Below are 12,063 nucleotides of genomic sequence, written 5' to 3'. Positions count from 1 at the left end.
GTCTAGAAGGATGAGAGCAGAGGAGAGAGAGTATCAAACCAGGAGAAGCTAGTTAAGCTAGCTAACGTTAGCTAGCTAGGCTAACTGAGGCTGCAGTGCATGCACTTTCTCATCCTACAGTTACAAAGAACATCAACTCCATTCAGAATATTAAGTAGCAGCCTGCCTACCTGTTGGCTCTTGGTCTTTGTAGACAATCCTTCTCCTTTAACTTTTAATTCCATCATTTTTATTCCATGTTCCATTGATTAGATATCGCCAAATTTTTGCCTCACGTAAATGCAGCCATAAATGTTCAAATGTATCTCTCTCTCTACTGCAGCAGTCACTTTTGGTTCTGTACGGGCCCTTCCGGACAAGTCAGTTAAAATGACATATATCCGAGACCCGTGACGATCATATTAGATCTGACCCAGACCCGTGACATTATTTAGAATTCTGGATCCGGACCCGCTCGGGTCCCGGATCGGGTCTCGGGTATTTGAGTTGGTCTGTGAAGACCTCTAGTTCCAGCTGCTCCCCTCATGTGCGCCTGCAACTGAGGAGAGAGTGAGAAAGAGCGAGTAAAAGGAGCCTTGGCCTAGGCTACTGTTGATTGCGTAAATGGAGTTCATTTTCAATGAAGTAAAACAAAAGTCAGAGGAGAAAATGTATAGTGAAACGAAGACAATAAGGGGAATGTCCTCTGGGACAAGTTTTAATATTGTAGTGGACGTGGCCAAATGGACTGTGTGCAACTCGCTATTCAGGTTTGATGCAATTTTCTACCTTTCATTTATTTATTTTGTATATATTATCATTAATTATAAATATTATTATTATTATAGGCCTGTTGTAAAATAACTAGCATTTGTTCGGTAGGCAATCGACTTTGTTGGTAATAGCTGCAATATAGGCCTAAGCCTGTTCAAAACCTTTGTTGGAAAGGTCATTCTGTTGAGCCATTTTTGTTGGCCAAATTAAGTTCCAGCTGTAATGTTGTGTTTGCCGCAATATAATAGCATTACTGGTAGGAAAAGGAAAAACCAAAGAGGGAAATATGCTAAACTTAATTTAATGTCGCGATATAATAACCTGTTCCTATTTTCCCTATAAACAATTACTTGACTTACTTTTGATATTACCCTAATTAAGTTACAGTGCCTTCACAAAGTATTCATACCCCTTGACTTATTCCACATTTGGTTGTGGTACAGCCTGAATTCAAAATGTATTAAATATGGGTTTATTTCTCACCCATCTACTCCCAGTACCCCGTAATGATAAAGTGAAAACATGTTTTTAGAAATTCTTGCAAATGTATTGAAAATGAAATACAGGTATCTCATTTACATAAGTATTCACACCCCTGAGTCAATACATGTTAGAATTACCTTTGGCAGCTATTACAGCTGTGAGTCTTTCTGGGTAAGTCTCTAAGAGCTTTGCATACCTGGATTGTATAATATTTGCCCATTATTCTTCAAGATCCAGCAAATTGGTTGTTAATCATTGCAAGACAATCATTTTCAAGTCTTGCCATAGATTATCAAACAGATTTAAGTTAAAATTGTAACTTGGCCAATCAGGAACATTCACTGTCTTCTTGGTAAGCTACTCTAGTGTAGATTTGGCCTTGGGTCTTAGGTTATTGTCCTGCTGAAAGGTGAATTCACCTTCTAGTGTCTTTAGTGGAAAGCAGACTGAACCAAGTTTTCTTCTAAGATTTTGCCTGTGCTTACCTCCATTCCATACATCTTTTATCCTGAAAAACTCCCCAATCCTTAATTATTACAAACATACTCATAACATGACGCAGCCATGACAATGCTTGAAAATATGGAGAGTGGTACTCAGTAATGTGTTGTATTGGATTTGCCCAAATATAACACTTTATATTCAGGACAAAAAATGTATTACTTTGCCACAATTTTTGCAGTATTACTTTAGTGCCTTGTTGCAATCAGGATGCGTTTTCACTCTCTCAATAAAGTTAGTATTGTAGAGTAACAACAATGTTGTTTATCCATTCTCAGTTTTCTCCTATCACTCTGTAACTGTTTTAAAATCACCATTGGTGAAATCCCTGAGCGGTTTCCTTCCTCTCCGGCAACTGAGTTAGGAAGGACGCCTGTATCTTTATAGTGACTGGGTTTATTGATACACCATCCAAAGTGTAATTAATAACTTCACCATGCTCAAAGGGATATTCAATGTCTGCTTATTGTATTTTTACCCATCAATCCATTGGCTGCCATTCTTTGTGAGGCGTTGGAAAACCTCCCTGGTTTTGTCATTGAATCTGTGTTCTGAAATTCACTGCTCAACTGAGGGACCTCACAGATAATTACATGTGTGGGGTACAGAGATGAGGTAGACATTCAAAAATCATGTTAAACACTATTATTGCACATAGAGGGAGTCCATGCCACTTATTATAAATAAAACATATATATACTATAAATCTAAATTTAATACATTTGAATTCAGGCTGTAACACAATTTTGGGGGGAAAAAGTCAAGGGGTGTGAATTATTTCTGAAGGCACTGTAAGAAACTTTTGTGAAGGTTTGGTGTGGTATAGCTATCATTAGGCTTAGCCTATGAAGCCAGTGTCCTGACAGCTGAACTTGAGATGAGGAAGAATGTTTTATGCCTACCTTTAATCTAACAATATAATGGTTATCTTTATAAACAATATTTGGATAGAAAATGAACGACTTCTGTACGCCAGTATCTTTATAGCACTAGTAACCTATCTGACAAGTATAAAGAAGTCTATATCTATGTCGGAAACATGGTGCCGGCATATCTCTATCGTTCTCTCGTCTCTCTAAGGCCTAAGCTTGGCCCCCCTAATATTTATTTTTTAATATAAATATCATAAAGTGGACACCTAGGCTATGCCTTCAGTATATGCTTGCAATGCCCTGATGCATTTAGAGCTCAAATCTCTGACACCTAAATCGTGAGGTAGACAATTATTGTTTTAGGGAAGTAGAAACCAATAAAACAATAGAGTATATAGTTTTGAATATGCTACACATCGAAACACAACAAATATTTTTTGGGTAATTTGTTTTTAGCCGTTTGTAAGGACACGTAGCCTAACCGTGGGTCATTTGGCCAAACATCTTGATTTTATGTTTAGCAGAGATCTTCTGTATATAAAGTGCAAAAATGTATCTAACGACCCATTTAGCTGTTATATGAGTGGTCTGAGGCAGTCAGTAAAAACAAGTGTTTTCAAGTGCAACTTTAGTAACAACGGTTTTGAGAAACCGCTCAGAGATTTATCGATACCTGAAGATGCTTCTGGGAAACCAGGACCGGTGCAATAAATGATGTGACACAAAAAAACATACATTACATTTGAAGCGCAAATTACGTTTTCAAAAGACACTTTTTGCATGTGGAAATGTTGTATAATTTTTTTACAATCACCTTCCAGTGTAAAAAACATGCAAATTAAAAACCAAAAACAATGTTTCAAGTGAGAAGTAGGGATTGGTCTGAAGCCTACTCCACCCATGCTCTACCAAGGTTTTCCAGCCACACAGCTTTGACCTACTACAGTAGCTACAGTGCATTCGGAAAGTATTCAGACCCCTTCCCTTTTTCCACATTTTTGTTACATTACAGCCTTATTCTAAAATTGATTAAAGAAATGAAATATCCTCATCAATCTACACACAATACTCCATAATGACAAAGTGAATACAGGTTTTAGACATTTTTTCAAATGTATTAAATATAATAACACAAATACCTTATTTACATAAGTATTCAGACCCTTTCCTATGAGACTTGAAACTGAGCTCAGGTGCATCCTGTTTCCATTGATCATCCTTGAGATGTTTCTACAACTTGATTGGTTTCCACCTGTGGTAAATTCAAATGATTGGACATGATTTGGAAAGGCACACAACTGTCTATATAAGGTCCCACAGTTGAAAGTGCATATCAGAGCAAAAACCAAGCCATGAGGTCGAATTAATTGTCCGTAGAGCTCCGAGCCAGGATTGTGTCAAGGCACAGATCTGGGGAAGGATACCAAAACATTCTGCAGCATTAAAGGTCCCCAAGAACACAGTGGCCTCCAGAAGTTTGGAACCACCAATACTCTTCCTAGAGCTGGCCACTTGGCCAAACTGAGGAATCAGGAGAGAAGGGCCTTGGTCAGGAGGTGACCAAGAACCTGATAGTCACTCTGACAGAGCTCCAGAGTTCCTCTGTGGAGATGGGAGAACCTTCCAGAAGGACAACCATCTCTGCAGCAATCCGGCCTTTATGGTAGAGTGGCCAGATGGAAGCCACTCCTCAGTAAAAGGCACTTGACAGCCCACTTGGAGTTTTCCAAAAGGCACCTAAAGACTCTCAGACCATGAGAAACAAGATTCTCTGTTCTGATGAAACAAAGATTGAACTCTTTGGCCTGAATGCAAAGTGTCACATCTGGAGGAAACCTGGCACTATCCCTACAGTGAAGCATGGGGTTGGCAGCATCGTGCTGTTGGGAATGTTTTTCTGCGTCAGGGACTGGGAGACAAGTTAGGATCGAGGGAAAGATGAACGGAGCAAAGTACAGAAGGTTTGAATCCTAAGCAACCTACAGTAGCTACTGTTGTCGGTCAAAGCTGTGTGCTAGAAAACCTCAGTAGAGCTTCAGATCCCTACTTCTCACTTCAAATTAGTTTTTTGTTTTTAATATATATTTACACACTATGAGGTTTGAATAATACTGTGAAATTGTGAAAATTATGATAATTCACTTTTCGTGTAAGAGCTATTTGAAAAGACCACCTGAAATTTCAGCTTGTTTGGCTGGGTGTTTTTAGTTTGAGAGACTTTGCCCTCCTGTCAGCCAATAACGGCTAGTTTTCATGTTACACATCCCTCCCATTAAGATCCTCCAATTAGGCCTGTCTCACAGACCACTTCCAGACAGTCCTAGCAAAATTCCTGCTTGAGAAATCTGGAATTTTGCTTTCTCGCTCTGACTTCCTCTCCTTCTTTCTCTCTCTTTGCCTACTCCCTTACTCTGTCTTCTCTCTCTCTCTCTCTCTCTCAATTCTTATCTTTCTCAGTTGCTGTGTGTGTGTGTGTGTGTGTGTGTGTGTGTGTGTGTGTGTGTGTGTGTGTGTGTGTGTGTGTGTGTGTGTGTGTGTGTGTGTGTGTGTGTGTGTGTGTGTGTGTCAGCAGTGCTGTCAGTAGCTGTGTGTGTCAGACATATAGATCTACAGAGGAGAGGCGTGTGTCTGCTGCTGACAGCTGTTCACAACACACTCTCTATGTTACTCTGTCACTGGGCTGTCACTGCAGTCTAAACAAGCCTTTAGTCTCTCTCTCTCTTTCTCTTTCTCTTGTTTCTCTTGTTCTCCATCTCCCTCTCTCTGTGTCTCTCGCGGTATCTCTCTCTTGTTTCTCTTGCCCTCCATCTCCCTCTCTCTGTGTCTCTCGCGGTATCTCTCTCTTGTGTGCTCCATCTCTCTCCTTTGGTCTCTCTCTTTCTCTTTCTCTTTCTCTCTCTCTGATTTATTTGTGTTGTGTGCTATGTCAACAGCGTCCAGTCCTTGTTGTAATTGGTAGAGTTAAAAGGAGACGTTTTACATGGATGATCAAAAACAGACAGAAATGTATGTTGTCAACAGCCAGGCAGCCCATCTGTCCCATTTGTCATGTACACATGAGAAGTTTAGAAAGAAAGGAATACCGATCGTCAGAATACTACTCTTTTTCTATGGGTAACTGCTTTTGTGTTTTCTTTTTGACATTGTGTCAATGGTTTGGTATCTTACATTGTTTATATTGTCATGTGTGAAGAGTAATTTGGTGCATTTCAACCTGACTAATATCAATCAAACTCATTCAGCTAATTAATGATTCCTCTCTGTCTGTCTCCAGGTGCAGATGTGACAGAGCCCAACAGCTCAGACAGTCGCGGAGAACGTCTCGACTTTTTCCTCAAACAGGAAGAGTCTCTGGCAGCGAGCGAGGCCAACTTCCTGGGTGCAAGCGAATCAGATGAGGCCGGAGGTGGGACCGGGGGCAGGACTACCCCATTGGTAGCCAATCTGAGGGAAGCGTTGATGAGCAAAAACAGCCTGCTGTCGCTACGGGCTGAGATGCTGGGAGACGATAACCCTCTATTGTTTGAATACCTGCCCAAAGGAGGGCACTCCCTCTCACGTAAGTTACTGTTATAGTACATGCCACTCTATAACTGCTGTTTGAGTGTCACACATTACCACTGATATAGAATCACCATTCTCTTGTTGGCTTTGGTGTGTATGTATGCTTGCGTATGTGCGTGTGTGCTGTGTGTGCGCGTGTTCAGTATGTAACAGGTCTGTGTGATGGTGCGAGAGAGGATTACTCAGTTGTGACTCAGTGAAAGAACATTGTGCTGGGATGGCTCCCGGGTGTGTGAGAAAATGTTTGCTGGATTTCTTTGCCGGAGTGTGTGTATGGTTTCATACAACAGGGTTTAGCCATGTTCATTTATGAGAATTTGTGAGTGAGTGAATGATGTAATGTGGATGGGTCCATTGCAGGTGTGTGTGTATGAGGCTTTGAGGATGGCCTTCCCCTACCCTCCATCTTGTTGTAAATATATCATGATGCTAGTAATTGGTATGATAAAAGCTTTTAAATCATCAACTTACATTTCCCCCTCACTGCGCCTCTCTGTGAAGTTATTTATGACCATTGGAATATATCTCCCAGTGCATATTTGTGCGTGTGTGCGTGTGCGCGTGCGTGCGTGCATATGTGCGTGTGTGTGTGTTTTTTTTCTCTTGGCTGGTAATTGTCTCCTTTGTGCTGAGTTGTTTCTGTCTTTGTTTGGGGGAGACAGAGAAAGGAGTCCAACTCTAAACCTCCTCATGCCCTTTTTGCTTCACTACAATAGTACTGGAGACTGGTGCTTTAACGCTTTGACTGAATGGACTCCCCCCCACACACACACACACACACACACTGTTTAGTGTGCCAGAGAAAGATGTCTCTCTCTCTGTTGGTTTGCTTTAAGTGGAGAGACTGAGGTCCTGTCACAGACTGCCTCTTATCTGACAGGCTCTTACGGAAGGGCCTCCATCACACACACACACACACACACACACACACACACACACACACACACACACACACACACACACATAATTTAATGTAAGGGAAATAATAGTTCAGAATAGTTCTACAAAGAATCCTCAATCCCAGTCATGTGGACCCTTAACATACCTGAATATCCATTTCTATCAGCTCTCTCTATTCTTCCTTTGGCATCAGTATTACCCACACACACACACTAACACTCACAACCACACATACGCACTAACACAAACACACACACACACACAGTAGTGGAAGAAGTACCTATTGTCATACCTTAGTCAAAGTAAAGATACTGTAACTTAAAGCAGCAATCAGCAGTTAAAACAATAACAAAGAGTTCTGCCAGGTCTCTGACCTCCTCCCTATAGGCTGTCTCATCGTTGTCAGTGATCAAGCCTGCCACTTAACTCTCTTGGTAGATAGTGTGGTCTACAGCTTATCATGAGGTATTCTACCTCAGGCGAGCAATACCTCGAGACTTCTTTAATATTAGACATTGCGCACCAGCAGTTATTGACGAATAGACACACACCCCTGCCCCTCGTTTTACCAGACGTAGCTGCTCTGTCCTGCCGATGCATGGAGAAGCCAGCCAGCTCTATATTATCCGTGTCGTCATTCAGCCACATCTCAGTGAAACATAAGATATTACAGTGTCCCGTTGGTAGGATAGTCTTAATCATAGATCGTCCAATTTGTTTTCCAATGATTGCACGTTGGCCAATAATACGGAGGGAAGTGGTGGTTTACCTACTCATCGGAAAATCCCTCCTCCCCCCTTTCCTCATGCTGATGACGGGGATTTGGGCCTGGTCTCGGGAAGCAGTAGATCCTTCACGTCGGACTCATTAAAGAAAGAATCTCTGTCCTGTTCGAGGTGAGTAATCACTGTTCTGATGCCCAGAAGCTCTTTTCAGTCATAAGAGCCGATAGCAGCAACATTACGTACAAAATGAGTTACAAACAATGCGAAAAAACAAACAAAATAGCACAGTTGGTTAGGAGCCCGTAAAACGGCAGCCATCCCCTCCGGCGCCATTACTTGCCGAGTGCAGTTGACCGCAGTTTGGCGTCGTAACCGACTTCAGTGGGCAAATGCTCACCTTCGATGGCCAATGGCACGCTGGAGAAGTGTGCTCTTCACGGATGAATCCCGGTTACAACTGTACTGGGCAGGTGGCAGACAGCCACCTGCATAGCGTCGTGTGGGGGAGCGTTGTTGTGAACAGAGTGCCCTATGGTGGGGTTATGGTATGGACAGGCATACGCTACGGACAATGAACACAATTTCATTTTATTGTGGTAATTTGAATGCACAGAAATACCGTGACGAGATCCTGAGGCCCATTGTCATGGCATTAATCCGCCGCCATCACCTCATGCACGGCCCCATGTCGCAAGGATCGCAAGAAACACAATTCTTGGAAGATGAAAATGTCCCAGGTTTTCCATGGCCAGTTCTTCCATCAATGTGTACAACAGCATGTTCCAGTTCCCGCCAATATCCAGCAACTTCGCACAGCCATTGAAGAGGAGTGGGACAACATTCCACAAGCCACAATTAACAGCCTGATCAACTCTAAGTGAAGGAGATGTGTCGTGCTGCATGAGGCATGAAGCAAATGGTGGTCACACCAGATACTGACTGATTTTCTGATCCACGACCCTACATTTATTTTAAGGTGTCTTTGACCAACAGATGCACATCTGTATTCTCAGTCATATGAAATCCATCGATTAGGACCTAATGAATTTATTTGAATTGACTGATATGAACTGTAACTCGGTAAAATCTTTGAAATTGTTGCATGTTGTGTTTATATTTTTGTTCAGTGTATATCTTTTTTGGAATGTAGTGGAGTAAAAGTAAAATATGTAAAAAATATAAATAGTAAAGTACAGATACCCCAAAAAATTACTTACCTAGTTACTTTACACCACTGTACACACATTAACACACACACACAGAGATGCACTCGTACCAGGCCAATCTAATGCTACAATTCACTTCCAGGAAACCCTTCTAAACCCTTCTAGCTAATCCTTTGTGATGTACTGTATGGAGGGGAAACGGTGGATGTTTTCCGGGAATATTTAGACAGAGTTTGTTATGAAGTACTATCAGCATGTATTTACAACTACTTTGATTTGAAATGTATTTTCAAATACTAATACTTAACTCTTAGAAGGTGCACCCAATAAGGACAGTTCAAGGGGACCCCAAACAACACATTTCTAGAAAGAAATTACGTTTTATTATTTAAGGGTTTTTAAATGTATTTAAAATAAGTATTTGAAAACACTTTCAAATACCATTGGTAGAGTATTTGGTAGGCATTCCAATTCTTTGAAAGTACTCAAATACAGTTGAAGTCGGAAGTTTACATACACTTAGGTTGGAGTCATTAAAACTAGTTTTTTCAACCACTCCACAAATTTCTTGTTAAAAAACAATAGTTTTGGCAAGTCGGTTAGGACATCTACATTGTGCATGACGCAAGTAATTTTTCCAACAATTGTTTACAGACGGATTATTTCACTTATAATTCACCGTATCACAATTCCAGTGGGTCCGAAGTTTACATAAACTAAGTTGACTGTGCCTCTAAACAGCTTGGAAGATTACAGAAATTGATGTCATTGCTTTGGAAGCTTCTGATAGGCTAATTGACATCATTTGAGTCAATTGGACCTTCATGCCTGAAGGTACCACGTTCATCTGTACAAATAATAGTACACAAGTATAAATACCATGGGACCATGCAGCCGTCATACCGCTCAGGAAGGAGATGAACATACTTTGGTGAGAAAAGTGCAAATCAATCCCAGAACAACAGCAAAGGATCTTGTGAAGATGCTAGAGGAAACGGGTACAAAAGTATCGATATCCACAGTAAAACGAGTCCTATATATATATATATATATATATTGCTCAAAAAAAAAAAGGGAAAACTTATACAACACATCCTAGATCTGAATGAAAGAAATAATCTTATTAAATACTTTTTTCTTTACATAGTTGAATGGGCTGACAAAATATCACACAAAAATAATCAATGGAAATCCAATTAATCAACCCATGGAGGTCTGGATTTGGAGTCACACTCAAAATTAAAGTGGAAAACCACACTACAGGCTGATCCAACTTTGATGTAATGTCCTTAAAACAAGTCAAAATGAAGCTCATTTTAGCTCATGATATCTAGTTAACGTTGTATTTAATGTAGTTTTGCTATCTGTGCCGGGCTATAAATGAGACAGATGATATCTAGTTAACATTGTATTTAATGTAGTTTTGCTATCTGTGCCGGGCTATAAATGAGACAGATGATATCTAGTTAACGTTGTATTTAATGTAGTTTTGCTATCTGTGCCGGGCTATAAATGAGACAGATGATATCTAGTTAACGTTGTATTTAATGTAGTTTTGCTATCTGTGCCGGGCTATAAATGAGACAGATGATATCTAGTTAACGTTGTATTTAATGTAGTTTTGCTATCTGTGCCAGGCTATAAATGAGACAGATGACGTAACATCATGCACATATCTTTTCATACTCAATTGCTTTCATTCAGTAGGCCATTGCAAAACAATTATCAGTGGGTCATGTGTAGAAAAGGCGACATTGTTGATCACAATGTTATTGTATTATCCTCAATTTCTCAACTGTAGGCTAGCTAATGACTAACGTTAGATGGATATACGGAAATTCTTCAAGAGAGGCAGTGCCAGCAGCTCTGCCGAAGACCAATCCGATGAGAAATTAATGTTTTACCAGTTCAAACAAAGAAATTAAAACTTAAACTAATTAATCACCTTTAAGCCTGTCAAAACAAACCAGACAAGAATGAGGGAAAGAAGCTGGATGCTGACGGAGCTGTAGGATCATGTCTGATGAAGGTTAGTGATTAAAAAAGTGAGTAGATGTTTAAGCTTTCAGTGAAATTTGAACAGCATGTGGCAGCATGTCTTACTTCTGTTAGGCATAAATAAATAATGTTCATGATATCTTAAAAGGTCATGCAGAAAGTGAGGCTTCTGTGCAAGGCAGAGATAAACATGCGAGGTGTATAAGTGAGAGAGATCAAGCATGCCCAGAGAAAGAGGGACAAGAAACAGATCCAGAGAAAGAGGGACAAGAAACAGTTCCAGAGAGAGAGGGACAAGAAACAGATCCAGAGAGAGAGGGACAAGAAACAGATCCAGAGAAAGAGGGACAAGAAACAGATCCAGAGAAAGAGGGACAAGAAACAGATCCAGAGAGAGAGGGAGAACAAACAGATCCAGACAGGGAGGGACAACAAACAGATCCAGATTGGAGGGACAACAAACAGATCCTGACAGGGAGGGACAACAAACAGATCCAGACAGGGAGGGACAACAAACAGATCCAGACAGGACGGAACAACAAACAGATACAGACAGGGAGGGACAACAAACAGATCCAGAGAGAGAGGGACAACAAACAGATCCAGATTGGAGGGACAACAAACCGATCCAGACAGGGAGGGACAACAAACCGATCCAGACAGGGAGGGACAACAAACACATCCAGGCAGGGAGGGACAACAAACAGATCCAGACAGGACGGAACAACAAACAGATACAGACAGGGAGGGACAACAAACAGATCCAGAGAAAGAGGGACAACAAACAGATCCAGAGAGAGAGGGAGAACAAACAGATCCAGACAGGGAGGGACAACAAACAGATCCAGACAGGACGGAACAACAAACAGATCCAGACAGGGAGGGAAAACAAACAGATCCAGAGAGAGAGGGACAACAAACAGATCCAGACAGGGAGGGACAACAAACAAATCCAGACAGGGAGGGACAACAAACAGATCCAGACAGGGAGGGACAACAAACAAATCCAGACAGGGAGGGACAACAAACAGATCCAGACAGGAAGGGAGAACAAAAAGATCCAGAGAGGGAGGGAGAACAAACAAATCCAGACAGGGAGGG

At 41.1% G+C, this 12,063-nt stretch overlaps 1 protein-coding gene across 2 annotated transcripts in view; it reads left to right on the top strand.

The window, feature by feature from the left end:
- The window catches only part of zbtb46 (zinc finger and BTB domain containing 46), a 130,533-nt gene that overhangs the window by 94,729 nt on the left and 23,741 nt on the right, over positions 1-12,063 (top strand). For both annotated transcript variants that reach the window (XM_045714900.1, XM_014191964.2), the window contains exon 4: positions 5,884-6,168. In XM_045714900.1, coding sequence (XP_045570856.1) covers positions 5,884-6,168 — 285 coding nt within the window. The remainder of the gene's footprint in view (positions 1-5,883; positions 6,169-12,063) is intronic.

The sequence above is a fragment of the Salmo salar genome, chromosome ssa03 (genome assembly GCF_905237065.1).
Source record: "Salmo salar chromosome ssa03, Ssal_v3.1, whole genome shotgun sequence".
Taxonomy (NCBI): domain Eukaryota; kingdom Metazoa; phylum Chordata; class Actinopteri; order Salmoniformes; family Salmonidae; genus Salmo; species Salmo salar.
Note: the sequence above shows the minus strand (reverse complement) of the source record. Positions and strands in the feature narration are given on the sequence as shown.